Source organism: Aquarana catesbeiana, linkage group LG04 (assembly GCF_042186555.1).
Source record: "Aquarana catesbeiana isolate 2022-GZ linkage group LG04, ASM4218655v1, whole genome shotgun sequence".
Taxonomy (NCBI): domain Eukaryota; kingdom Metazoa; phylum Chordata; class Amphibia; order Anura; family Ranidae; genus Aquarana; species Aquarana catesbeiana.
In genome coordinates this window covers 581,413,160-581,427,821 of record NC_133327.1, presented here as the reverse complement: position 1 = coordinate 581,427,821, position 14,662 = coordinate 581,413,160, and the positions used below count along the sequence as shown (strand labels likewise).

General features: G+C 45.5%; 1 protein-coding gene across 2 annotated transcripts in view; it reads left to right on the top strand.

Moving 5' to 3' along the window:
- The window catches only part of VRK2 (VRK serine/threonine kinase 2), a 205,847-nt gene that overhangs the window by 13,764 nt on the left and 177,421 nt on the right, over positions 1-14,662 (top strand). For both annotated transcript variants that reach the window (XM_073628115.1, XM_073628114.1), the window contains exons 3-4: positions 8,912-8,967; positions 12,008-12,077. In XM_073628115.1, coding sequence (XP_073484216.1) covers positions 8,912-8,967; positions 12,008-12,077 — 126 coding nt within the window. The remainder of the gene's footprint in view (positions 1-8,911; positions 8,968-12,007; positions 12,078-14,662) is intronic.

Below are 14,662 nucleotides of genomic sequence, written 5' to 3'. Positions count from 1 at the left end.
GCAGCACTAGGGTCGCTGGTCCGAATCTCAACCACGACACTACTTGCCTGAAGTTTGCATGTTCTCCCTGTGCCTGCGTAGGGTTTTGTCTCTGTAGAACTATCAACACATTATACTTGCATTCCATTTGTCTGTATGCAACTACAAGTTAAATGAAAAGAAAAAAAGGCGTCTCTAAGTGCAGAAGTAAAACTTTATATTTCCCAAAAGGGTTAAAAACACTTACAAAAGGGTGGATGGGTAGGAGCACATCATATTAGTAATATGGCAGGTGGTCCGGCATTCTGGTAGTCCCAAGGAGTCTCAGGGATATCCGGAGGTGTAATTCTATGGTAGCATATTCTGAAGCGGCCGGCAGATGGAAGCCACTCCTGGATACTGGGAAGACAGCTAGGCTGTCATTGCTTGAAGAAGGAACCAATTAGGTGTTCCGAAACGTGTCACATGTTCATGACATCACTTCCGGTTTGAAGAAAAAAAGAAACGGCTGCACATCCCAGAGATACCGATTGCCTTTTTATTGATCACCGTGGTAACACCAAAGACACCAACATAGAGTCACGTAGATGTGTTTCACACATTCATCCTGTGCTTAATCATTAACAATGATTAATAATGATTAAGCACAGGATGAATGTGTGAAACGCATCTACGTGACTCTTTGTTGGTGTCTTTGCCTTTTTATTGATCACCATGGTAACACCAAAGACACCAACATAGAGTCTCGTAGACGTGTTTCACACAATCATTATTAATCATTGTTAATGATTAAGCACAGGATGAATGTGTGAAATACGTCTACATGACTCTATCTTGGTGTCTTTGGTGTTACCATGGTGATCAATAAAAAGGCAAAGACACCAACATAGAGTCACGTAGATGCGTTTCACACATTCATCCTGTGCTTAATGATTGTTCATTAAGCACAGGATGAATGTGTGAAACGCGTCTATGTGACTCTATGTTGGTGTCTTTGGTGTTACCATGGTGATCAATAAATAGGCAATCGGTACCTCTGGATGTGAGGCTGTTTCTTTTTTCCCTTGTTCGTCTTTCAGGACAGCACCATGGAGAGACACTGGCTTCCCCCTTCTCAGGAAACACTGCCTTCCAATTCAAGATTTAAAGCTCACCGTCCCGCCGGCCCCTCAGTTCAAGTGTTTCCTCCAGTGGGGAGACACTGCTGAGGAGCTGTGGCTGGACAGCCAGGGAGGCTAAGGCCGAATGTTTTCTGAGGAGGGGGAGTCGGGTCTCTCTCTCTCTCTATCGCTCTATGGTGCAGTCAGGTAAGGCTAGGGAGCTGGTATTTACCTGTTTAGCTGCAGTTTTGCGCACCCCAGCTTCTCTTGGGCAAAGAGTAAGTCTGGGGAGGTCCGCGTTTCTTCCACCTGGGGAGGTGCTGTGGGAATTGTGCCAGATCCCTCCTGCATTATGCAGCCAGCGTGTGGAGCTCTATGGCTGGGCCGGATGACGGGCGACGTCAGTTCCGTTGGAGGGCGGGCACTTCCAACGAACCCGCATCTTCCGGTTCTGGACGTGGGATTGAAAGTGGACCAAGCGTTCAGCCGGTGTGGCCCTATTCCTTGCTGTAGAGACAGCTGTCGGGGGCACGATCAACCACCAATCCTCAGCGGGAGATGTCGGAGGCAGAGACCCCACAAACTGCTCCAGGAGATAAAAGCAGCAGCCATAAGAGGAACCCTAGGGTGGTTTTCCCTTAGCTCCATGGGTGTTTCCCCTCCCTGGTGGTCGGGGGGGAAGGGAAATGCATCTGGGACCCTGGTGGAGGTTGGTCCTGGGGGGGGCACTCCCAGTGGTCCTCTGTGGTTGCGCTGGTGGGATTGGGCATTTATGGCTGTTCTCTCTTTCTATTTTCAGAAAGCCACAGACAAAATACAAGTTGTCTCACGGTTCTAAAAAGAGATGTCCCTCTTGTATAGTCACCATGGGGGAATCCTGGACCAAGGTGATCTGTAAAGAGTGCATTGAGGGGTTAGTGAGGGAGCAGGCGGCAGAACAGGGTACAGACCTGGCAGCGTCCGTCAAAGAGCTTTCTAGCACCTTTTCAGTCCTTTAAGGCACTTGTTTCTAGTTTCCAGTTGCCGCAAGCCCAGGGCAATCATTCACCAGTGCAGCAGAGTGTTACACCTAGCCCAGTGGATACTCCCTCTGTTAGTAGAGAGAGACCATGGGGCTCCAGAGAGGAAATTGAGGAGGAGCCAAACAGCGCCGCTTCAGACTCCCAAGGGGAGTCGGATGCAGATGGGGTGGATGGGGAATCCACAAAAACATCTCACTGTAAACTTTCCCTTGATGAAGTGCAGGATCTCTTAGGAGCTATCCACACCACTTTGGGAGTACAAGAGGAAAAGAAGGCGTTATCGCTCCATGACCAGATGTACAAAGGTCTGGGGGAGCAAAAAAGGAGGGAGTTCCCTGTCCATGATGTCTTGGTCAAAGCCATCAAGAAGGAATGGCAAGATCCTGAAAGGAAACCTTTCATTTCAAGGGCTTTGAAACGAAGGTTTCCCTTTGCAGAAGAGGAGGCTCTAGTCTGGAATAAATCCCTAGACTAGACGCAGCTTTTTCTCAGGTTTCCAGGCATACAGACCTGGCCTTCGAGGACATGGGGGCTCTTTCAGACCCCATGGACAGAAGGATGGACTCGCTCTTGAAGAAGTCCTGGGACTGGTCGCAGGGAAACCTTAAGCCTGCCATGGCGGTCACAGTGGTGGCCCGCAACATGGAATATCGGCTTACTCAAATTAAGGCGCACATTGAAGCAGGGACGCCAAAAGAAACTATTTTGTCTTCCCTCCCCATGCTACTTAAGGGGGTCGCGTTAATTGTGGACACTTCAGAATCGGTGCGCATGTCCTCAGCCCTGACTAACTCCGCACGAAGGGCGTTATGGCCTAAGACATGGCAAGGAGACAGCGCGTCTAAAGTTAAACTCTGTGGGATTCCACTCACAGGGGATCTTTTGTTTGGACCAGGGTTGGAGGCTGTTTTGGATATGATGGCCGATAAGAAAAAGGCCTTTGCCATTAAAAGTAAATTTGGGGAGCAGATTAAAAGAACGTCTCGCCCTCAGAGAAAGTTTGAAGCCCCAAAAGCTGAACGGCAGAAAAAGGCTTGGGGGCAGAAGGGCAAGGAACGTGGAGGGGGCAATTTTTCGTCGTCCTGAACAGCCCAAGAAAACTCAATGACGAGTTAACCACGGTGGGAGGAAGATTGGGGGCTTTCCTTCTACCGTGGGAGATGATCACCTCCAACCAGTTTGTGTTAGGGATCATAAGAAGAGGATACCGGCTGGAGTTCTCAGAACCTCCTCCGCACAGACTCCTTGTCACCGAGCTGCCAAAATGCACAGAAAAATCATCAGCTCTTCTATCCTCCCTACAGGAGTTGGAGGAACAGGAGGTGGTGGTACGAGTCCCAGCAGAAGAGACCGGCAGAGGCTTCTATACCCACATCTTTGTGGTCCACAAACCTTCGGAAAAGTTCAGGCTTATCATGAACCTGAAGCCTCTGAATATCTCAGTTACAGGAGATTCGAGATGGACCCTTTTTACTCGGTGAAGGTGCTTCTTCCCCCGAACTGCTTCATGGTGTCGATAGATTTGAAGGACGCCTATCTGTACATCCCAGTCACAGGGCTACCAGAGGTATCTCAGGCTGGCAGTAAAAACCAGGGAAGGGACGTTCCATTTACAGTTCAGGGCACTCCACTTTGGTCTATCCTCTCCCCCCCCCCCCCCCCGCATCTTCACCAAAGTCGTGGTGGAGGTCCTGGCTTTCCTGCGGCTCAGGGGCATCTCGGTAGTCGCATACTGGGACAGTTGTCCCAGGATCTACAGGTAGCAAGAGACATCCTAGAAAACTTGGGGTGGCTCTTGAACCTGGAAAAATTCAGTTTGGTTCTGTCCCAAAAAGTCACCTTCCTGGGGTACGTGTTAGATTCAACAAAGCAAAAAGTTTTCCTTCCCTTAGAGAAGATCCAGAAGGTGGACAAAGCAATGTTGTTGCTTCAGGGCAGCTGTCAGCTTTTCTTACTGAAACCTATGTCAGCTTTGGGCTTACTGACATCCACACTCCCGGCAGTACAGTGGGCAGGGCTGCATTTTCTACAACTGTTTATCCTGAGGGTTTAGGACCACAGTCAAGGGTCCTTGGATTCTCTGATATCTGTGCCGAGTCAGATCAAGAGGTCCCTCTGGTGGTGGAGAAAGGGGTTCAAACTTCCTCGGGGCCTGGAGTTGGTCCTACCAGTCTCCAGGACGGTCATGACCGATGCGAGCGGCACAGGTTGGGGGGCACACCTAGATTCTGGGTTGGTACAAAGTACTTGGGTGAGAGAGGATGCAAAGCAGTCCTCGAACTGGAGGGAACTGAGGGCAATAGCCTTGGCACTCAGAGCCTTTCAGAGAGAACTCCAGGGACAGCATGTGCGGGTCCGTTCAGGCAACTTCTCAGCAGTGGCCTATATCAACAGGCAAGGGGTTACCAGGAGCAGGTCCTTGTGAGTACTGGCGAAATCCATCCTCAGGTGGGCCGAAACAAAGTTCAATCCCTTTCGGCGGTACATTTAAAGGCGGATCAAGACCAGGTAGCGGACTTGCTCAGCAGGAAGATGCTGAGGGAGTGCGACTGGGTTTTGAACCAGGACACCTTCGAGATGGTCACTCGAAAGGGGGGCTGCCTTGTGTGGACCTCTTCGCTTCAAGGGAGAACACAAAAGCGAGCCTGTTCTTTACTCTGAAAAGATGGGACAGGGCGGCCCAGGTGGATGCACTGGCTTAGAGTTGGCGTTTCTCCAGGTGTTATGCCTTCACCCCTCCTGTACTGATTCCAGTAGATCTGAGAAAGTTTCAGTTGGAAGACACACTGGCCCAGGAGGCCCTGGTTCTCCATCTTGATGGGTCTGGCTGTGGAACCTCCCGGGATTCTGCCTATCCAGGAGGATCTTCTTTCACAGGGGCTGATTTGTTGTCCCCAGTTAGAGCGGTGGAAGCTCACAGCGTGGCTACTGAGGAGGAATTGCTGAAGAGCAAGGGCTTCTCGGATCGTTTAGTAGCAACTCTCCTAAGTTGCATAAAAAGGGAGATGCAAGCTATCTACCTAAGGGTTTGGAGATGCTTCAATAGCTGGTGCAAAGAAAGCTCCTTCGATGTACGCAGTTCTGTAGCAGTGTTGGAATTTCTGCAGTCAGGAGCGGACAAATGGTTAGCCCTTAGCACCTTTTAAAGGACAGGTTTCCTCCCTGAGCGTTTTCCTGGAAAAGCCACTAACAATAGATCCTTGGAGAGCTAGGTTTTTTAGAGCCTTAGGCAGACAGAGACCAGTCAGAATTCCCCCCCCCCCCCGTGTTTGGATCTTTCTGTAGTTTTACAGGCCCTTACAAGGGAACCTTTTGAGCCATTTGGTTCCTGTACTTTAAAATTGGTCACCCTCAAAACTGTGTTTTTGCTGGCGATCACCACGGCAAGGAGAGTGAGTGAACTCGAAGCCCCCTCTATTAGGGAACCTTCTTTCAGGTTTTCGCAGACCGTTTGATTTTTAAAACGGATCCAGCCTTTTTGCCAAAGGTGGTCTCTAGTTTTCATAGAGGCCAAGAAATGATTTTACCTACCTTCTGTTCGAATCCTGTGAGGGAACAGGAACATATTTTTCATAAATTGGACATTAGAAGGTGCGTCCTTCAGTACTTAGTACAAAACAGTTTAGGAAATCTGATTCCTTTTTTGTGTTATTTTCAGAGGCTAGGAAAGGGTCCAGAGCCTCTAGACGTATGATAGCCAGATAGTTAAGGTTGGCCATTAGTCAGGCTTATGTGATCAGGGGGGTTGGAGCCCCCGGAGGGTATTAAGGCACATTCCACCAGGGCAGTGGCGACTTCTCAAGCAGATTGGGCTGGTGCTTCTCCAGAGCAGATCTGTAGGGCTGCAACGTGGTCCAGCTTTGCCATGTTTGTGAACCACTACAGGTTGGACCTGCTGTCAGCCAAAGGCCAAGCCTTTAGGCGTAAGGTGCTGCAGGCAGTAGTCCCACCCTAAGGTAAGGTGCTCGCTTATCCTCTCTATGGTGCTGTCCTGAAAGACTAACAAGGGAAAAACTGAGTCACTTACCGGTAACATCCTTTTCCAGGATTCTTTAAGGATAGCACTGGTACCCACCCAAATTGTTGGTCATCTATGAGAGCTCATCACATGAGATCCACAGGGAAGATAAAGGTTAGTATGACGTATTCTTGTGTCTCCCCAGCTGGCCAAAGGTACTCTTGAAGAGCTGAGGGGCCGGCAGGACGGTGAGCTTTAAATCTTGAATTGGAAGGCAGTGTTTCCTTAGAGGGGAGGAGCCAGTGTATCTCTATGGTGCTGTCCTGAAAGCAAACACAAATCAAATTGGAAAAATTCTGTGAGCCACAATGATCTTATGCCTTGCTTGTGCTACCTCCAGCTGCATGCGCTAATCACGCTTCATATAACGTGCATAGGATAAATTTACAAGTTATGCGTTGCGCTTGGGTGACCCCAAAAACAAAATTAATAATAACCAACTCTGTGCTTACTAGTGCGATGATATTAAATACAAATAATATGAATTGAATAAACAAACAAGGTGTGAAAAAACAAGTGCTTGTTACACCATAAATTAGTGCTTAATAGTGCTTGTTACACCATACATAGTGTCTTAATCAACATAAAAAGTGCTTAGTGCTCAATATAAAGTATCCTGCTTTTTTTAAATAATAAAAAAAATAATAAATAATGAGAAAAAAAGTTCTCTTTGGCACTCTAAATAGTGCGTGCAAATAATGTCCAGCAGTGGTAATAAAACAATGCGTGCAGGTGGTGTTCAGCTGTGACAACAATCAACATCATGCCAAAGATATCCTGAGTGCTGCAAAACATGCTCCGGTGCTCCTTTGTGACCCCCTTAAGCTAATGTGCTCACCTCAGAGTGTGACTCAGCTTCTATCCTGAGTCCAAATATGCTTTGGAGCCACCCCTGGGCTCAGTCTCAGTGTCTGCTGCACTCCTCCAGCTGGAAACAATGTGGCTCCATACATATAAATGAAAAGGAAACTACATAGTGTAATATAGTCAAAATACTTTTATTAAAAGAAAACGCTCCCCACACCGGGGTACTCACATGGCACTGGTGCGTCAGTGCACCATACTATAACGGCTTTCTATGCAAAATCACTGGATGTTTGGTGCGGTATGCTGTGCTGGGACAGCGCTGGTGTAAAGTCCGTGTCAGTCTCTCCGTCCTGGCCCCTCTCCCAGCTGCATTAGAATATGCTACCATAGAATTACACCTCCAGATATCCCTGAGACTCCTTGGGACTACCAGAACGCCAGACCACCTGCCATATTACTAAAATGATGTGCTCCTACCCATCCACCCTTTTGTAAGTGTTTTTAACCCTTTTGGGAAATATAAAGTTTTACTTCTGCACTTAGAGGCACCTTTTTTTCTTTTCATTTTACTTCCAGAGTTTATTTCTCTCTTCAAGTGCTGCCAGAAGTGCATGAAGACCCTCTTCTATTTCTACATAGACTGATATCTGCTTGGTCTGTTACTCAGAGCACCCTTATACACACTTTTATCTGGATACAACTACAAGTTCCAGCACATTTTATACTTACATTTCTCCTGTCTCTTTAGACATACACATCCTGAGACATTATAAGTGCATTTTTCTGTCTTTGTAGAAGTACAAGTCCCAGTAAACTATCTCTGAATTTCTCCTGTCTCAGTAGAACTGAAGCAGACACTCCTTTAAATAACAGCCTTTAATGAACAGTCCCCAGTTACTTATTTTTAATCCTGAAAAATGCATAAAGTTCCATACACTATTCGTGTCCATTGCTGGTTCTCTCTATCCTGATCACTTTTGTGCCCATGATGAGCACACTTTGAAAAGGTACAGAACATGGTCTGGCAGAACCATGGGAGGAACTCGCTTGGTCCTTTTGCTGCACTTGCTGATATTTAGTTTTATTTCTTAAAGTGATTGTAAAGGCAGAAGGTTTTTTATCTGAATGCATTATGCATTCAGATAAAAAACCTTCTGTGTGCAGCAGCCCCCCTCAGATCCCCTAATGCTTACCTGAGCCCCATCTCGCTCCAGCGATGTTGCAGCAGTGTCTCGGCTGTCCAGGACTCCCCTCCTCATTGGCTGAGACAGCAGCGTGGCGCCATTGGCTCCCGCTGCTATCAAAGTCAGTCAGCCAATGAGGAGAGAAGGGGGGTGGGGCCGGGCCATGGCTCCGTGTCTGAATGGACCCAGGGAGCTGAGGCTCGGGTGCCCCCATAGCCCGCTGCTTGCTGTGAGGGCACTCAACAGGAGGAAGGGGCCAGGAGCACCGAAGAGGGACACGAGAAGAGGAGAATCTGGGCTGCTCTGTGCAAAACCATTACACAGAGCAGGTAAGTATGACATGTTTGTCATTTTTAACTAAAAACAAAAATGAGACTTTACAATCACGTTAAATCAAAAAGTTTAGCTTCCCCTCCCCCTTCTCAATGATTGCAGCCTAGTGTGTCAACATATAGGCTGGTATTTCCTCTTTTTTTCCTTTTTTTCTTTTGTTTTTTTCATTGTAATGTTTCATTACAATTCATTGTGAGGCTGCAATAAACACCTAAAACATAGCTGGGCAGAAGCTGGTATAAATTATACACCCCAAAATACATTTTTTTGCTAGTACACGCCACATATTCCTGAGCCTTTTGTAATGTCAAATCTCATCTATACACAGATAAAATGCTAAACCCTTACAAGTGCTGTAACTGTACAACACTGTTTATGCATGACTTTACAGAGTGTACTGGAGGAGAATGTGAGCACATGGGATATTATGAATAATTATGACAAAGACCAATATTGTTTTCTTTTCAGCCTCCAATGATTGTGATACACCAGTCCGTGACAATGCTGCATACGTCATCAAAGTGGTAATGATTATTTGTCTCTAACTATTTTCTGCATTTTCCTCGATTTTTAAAGGGTTAGTTCACCTTTAGCAAAAACTGCCTATGCAGGTAAGGGATGTCTGTAGATGAAAATCTGTGCAGCTTTTACCAAAAGTGAATAATGCCCTTGCTACAGGTGTAGACCATTTACGTACCGCATGAAGCCTCACCTGAAAACTCCCAGCACGTTGCCAAGAGAGGCCCTACTATTACTGTTCACCGCCACCATCACATACACTTGCTTTTTCTCTGATTGAAACGCCCTCACATGAGCTTTCGCTCCTTTGATGCAGTAGCTCTGAGCTCAAAGTTTAGCTTAGTAGACACAGGCCAAATGTTGGGTGGCATGGGCCGGTTCAATAGAAACCGGCCGACATTCAGCCTGTGTGTACTGGAGTGGGCCCGACAGAAGCTGACCAGTTCGGCTGGCTTCTGTCGAAGGGGCATGACCGAAAAAGGTCTGCCGAAGGGCTCCCTATTAGCGCTCGTCCCCCTGTCAGAACACAATAGCACAGCAGGGAAGACTGCTGTCCTAATATCACATTGTTAGTACATTGGCTCCAAACTGAGCTGGGTTGAACTAAAAGCTGTGATGACGAAGATGAACATTAATGGCTAGGTCTCTCTTAGCAACGTCCTGGGAGTGTTCAGGTCAGAGTTTGTAAGGTATGGAAATAGCCTACACCTACTGTATAGCAAGGGCATTATTCAACTTTAGTCAGAGCTGCAGAGTTTTTTTTTTTATCGACAGACACCCCTTATCTTCATAGGCAGTTTTTTTTGTAAAGGTGAAGTAACCCTTTAAAGTTGATTTAAAATGGCTGTACCTGTAAAAAGCAATTGAATATTTAATATTGTCTGCTCTGTCGAAAAACGTAGCAATGCAGAGAAATCCAAGGATGAAGTTCTTTCTGAAACCAACACTTCTGGGAGAGTCAATCTCTTGTGTCCACCACTTTACTGCTGTACTTGATGGTTTCTCCTGTGCTCAGTGGTTTCTCCAACAACATAGAGGTTGGTAGGAGGAACCACTAATGCCCCATACACACGATCGGATATTGATCGGACATTCCGACAACAAAATCCATGGATTTTTTCCAACGGATATTGGCTCAAACTTGTCTTGCATACACACTGTCACACAAAGTTGGTCGGAAATTGCGAACGTCAAGAACGCGCTGACGTACAACACGTACGACGAGCCGAGATGAATGAAGTTCAGTAGCCAGTGCGGCTCTTCTGCTTGATTCTGAGCATGCGTGTAACTTTGTGCATCGGAATTTATGTGAACGGATTTTGTTGTCGGAAAATTTGAGATCCAGATTGTGACGTAAATTCCGATGGAAAATGTCCGCTGGAGCCTACACACAGTCGGATTTTCCAACAAAAGGCTCCCATCGAACATTTTCTGTCGGAAAATCCGACTGTGTGTACGGGGCATTAGTATGGCAGGGAACACAGGAGAGATCAACACTCTCAGAGGTGTTGGTTTTAAAGGAAAGTTCACCTTGAGATTTCTCTGCATCAGAGCAACACACGGCAGATTGAGCAGCGGGAAAGGTGGGAACTTATTTTTTTGGTACACTCTTTAAGCAACACAATTACTGTGAATTTATTATTGGTATAATCATATTGTATTTTAGCCAGGGCTGGATTTACAAAATAATTTACCTGGCTGTCTCCAGCTTCAGTATATTCACTTGTTGCTAATGGCTTTACTTTCTCTGTGTGGTAGACAAGATGGCAGCACCCAAAGGGATATAACTGAGTCTCTGGGAACAGGCTAGAGAAAACTTTTACTCCATTGATTATGTATCATTGAGTTGTTTATACATTGAATAGTCCATATCTGCTTTACATTTTTATAGTATATTATACAGTTTTATGAGTGTTATTTTAGTCTTAGGCAGATGCTTGGAAGCTGCGCTACCCACTTATCTTTTTTGCCTTTTCTGCTACTTATGCCATGAGATCTATTCATTGCCCCCTGGCCAAGTCTGTTACACTCTTGACACTTGAGCTTTTATCTGTTTGTTAATTTTACTGTATATTATATAGACTTCAGTTATAGAGCATTATGTTTATATTACACTCTCGTACTGCTCTTTCCTATAATCTATAAAGGATGTTGGAACTCTAATACCGCGTACACACGACCGGACTTTCCGGCAGAAAAGGTCCAACGGAATCATTGCATCGGACATTCCGATCGTGTGTGGGCTTCATCTGACTTTTTCTTTCGAAAATTCTGATGGACCTAGGAATAGAACATGTTTCAAATCTTTCTGACGGAATCGGGAAAACCGCTTGTCTTTATGCTGTTCTGACGGACCAAAAACGACGCAAGGGCAGCTATTGGCTACTGGCTATTGAACTTCCTTTTTCTAGTCCTGTCGTACACCATTGCATTCTAAACGATCGGACTTTGGTGTGATCGTGTGTAGGCAAGTCCGTTCAGCAGAAGTCCGTCAGAACTCTATTGAAAAAACCGTCAGAGTTTATTCTGATGGAAAAACCGGTCGTGTGATACGCGGCATTAGTGATTTAGTTAGTTACCTTCAATTCCTTGGGCTAACCACTAAATATACAGTTGAAATATATATATATATTTACTGTTTCACCTGCAAAAGAATTCATTTTACTGCATGGCAAATTTTGCCATTTACACAGGTCTGCCACAGTGCACAGACAGACAGGAGACACCATTGATTTCATGGTTTAGTAAAGCAGGTGCCTATTTCACATGTATGATTTAAAATTGCACATTGGACAGTGTGATCTTTGAAGCAGTAAAGCTGAACCAGGAAGTAAAAAAAAAAAAAAAAAAAAGTGGTAGAATGGTCTTCCTGCCTGTACAGTGTGCTATAGGTATTAAAAAGACAAAAACAAAAAAGAAAAGTAGACATGTATGTAACATACTGTAACTGTGTGTATAGCTGCTTGCCTGGAATTCCCATTTAATGTCTTAAAAACTGAACTATAATTTTAGACTTGACACATGTTCCTACTGTTTTAACTCTAGGAGGATCATCAGAATGGACCATTGTTTTGTGAACTGAAATTTTACCAAAGAGCAGCAAAACAAAATGATGGTAAGGAAAGGATAAGTCATCCAAAAATTGTAGCGCCATTGTACATTATAGAGCTCTACCTGCACTAGCAACACATATATGCTGTAATATGCCAATAAAAAGAGGTGCCAAGGGCTGGCCTTTGCTTGTGCAAGAAGTTAAAGCATATCTAAACCAAAAAACAAAAATGTAATACGTTGTAGTTTCATAAACATAGAAAGAAAACTGTACAGCTATATTTATATATAAAAAAGGAGTTTATTGAAAAAACAATATACAAAAAATTTAAATTGTCAACCGGAACCACAGTATATATCCCACCTTCTTCCCAAAAAATGAACAATGTTGTTTAATGCAGATTAGTGTGGACCAAAGAGACCTGTAAACAATATTTCCCAAGTCATCTTCCAGGATGGCTTACAAGAGGGAGGCTCCTCCCACCTAAAACAGGAAACACATGATCCACGTCAAGCTAAAAAGCCTGGGCAAGGACCCAGAACCTCAGTTTGTGTTTCCTCTAGCCAGTTAGGATCACAAAGTTGAGTATTGCTTTTTTTCCTTCATGCTGGCTTGCAGGACCCTGTGAATCTGGGGAGATTTGTGTACCCGGGCCCTCTATGACTTTTTTCCAATCAACCTAGGAGGGGAGCATGGACCCTCTCTCCCTATAGCCTTTGGTGGTTGTTTCTATCCTAGGGGCTTCTCCTGTTAGTGGAGGGATGGGGCCCTGGTTGAGATCAGTCCCAGCTGCCAGGAGGAGGATGAGTGCACTGTAATAGCATCCCAGGAGCTTCTTCCTTGCTGAGTGCATAGCTGAGTGTGAGATGCTAGTAATGACATAATTTCTTGCATGTCCACATTGATGCATGCAGAGCCTCAGATGGCTATTTGTGGCACCAGGAAGCCTTTTACCTCTTGACACAGGCAATCGGGATGGAGGCAGCTTCTTCAGAGGGAGCAGATCTGGTAATGCATGCTGACACAGGCCCTAAGGTAGGAAAGAGTGTGATTTATTTTGGTGTCTCCCTTTGCCTGCTGCTTACTCAGTAGAGAGGGTGCTGAGTATACTGCGGGAGCCTGGGCTGGTGGTGGCACTCAGTTCTGAGCACCCCTTTTTCCCTGAGAAGCCTTGCTGGGGGTGTAGGACAGAGTGAGATGGTGTTTTTATATATCTTGATGTGTCTGCGGTTTCTTTTGGGAGAGAGCTCTGAGGATGTTGGGGGGGGCGCAGCAGGGCTCTTTAAGGGATTTATGGACAGCATGCAAGAAGAGATGGTGCATACAGGTCCCTCCTTCAAGAATCCTTTTTCCAGAGTCCCTTACCAAGTACCTTTAGCTCCAATACATTAGCAGCTGCCCTGGTCACAGAAGAGTTGACAGAGGAGCAGGGCACAGTAGAGGAGAGTTCAAACACATCTTCAGAGAAGGATGAGCTCAGAGAGGAAAAAGAAAGCAGATTACAAAGATTTATTTTTCCTACAGATGAGACGGAAGAGTTGTTGAAGGCATTTCATGACACTCGGGGGTTGGAAGAGGAAAATGACAAAGTAATGTCAATCCATGACCACCTTTATGCTATGCTACAGTGAAAGCAAGCAAGAACATTTGCAGTTCATCCCACCTTAAAGGAGATCAACCTCTAGGAATGGGAAAAAAAATAAGAGGCTGTTTTTCCCCAGGAATTTGATTCCCCTTCAAAGAGGAATTTGCCAGTGTGTGGGATAAATGTCTCATGTTAGATGCTTCTCTATCCAAGGTTTCCAAAAAATTGGATTTGTCTTTCTTGGACACCGGAGCCCTAAAAAAAACCCATAGATAGTAATGCAGAGGGCTACTTAAAAAGGGCATGGGATGTGAGTGTGATTAACTTCAAACTGGCCCTGGCTGTTATTTGCATATCACATGTAAAAAAATGTGGATTTATCTTTTGAAGACACTGAAGCCCTAAAATACCCCATGGATAGGAAAGAAGAGGGTTACTTAAAAAGAGCATTGGATGCGAGTGTGATTAACTTCAAAATGGCCCTGGCTGTTATGTGTGTTTTACGAACTTTGGATGTGGGTTAAAGAAACTTTCCTCTGACCTAGAGGGAACAACTCAGAGGGAGGAGATTCTGAAGCCTTTGCTGAACAAGGTGGTGGCCTATATAGCAGATGCATAAAAATAATCTATCCAGGTTTAAAGCCAGATCTACAGCTATGATCAATGAAGGCAGAAGAGCAATCTGGTTAAAATCATGGATGGGAGACTTGGCATCCAAATCGAAGCTGTGTGCACTTCTCCATTGCGGAAGAACTGTTGTTTGGCTCAGAGCTTGAGTCCATTCTAGAACAGTCGGCAGACAAGAAAGAATTGCTTTCCAATTCCCAAGAAACAGCAGCAGAAGAGGAATTTTTGCTCCTTCAGGAAGCAGCAGGATTCAGGAATACAAGAGCAGAAAAAGGGCTGATACTATAGGAAGGGCAGAGAGAGAAGGGGGATTCCTTTTTAACCTCCCTTCCTGCCCAAAAGAGAAATCCCAATGACTCAGTGAGTCAGGCGGGGTAGAGATTGGGGGCCTTCCTTACTCAAAGGCAACAAGTCACTTTCATTCTGAAGCTGATAT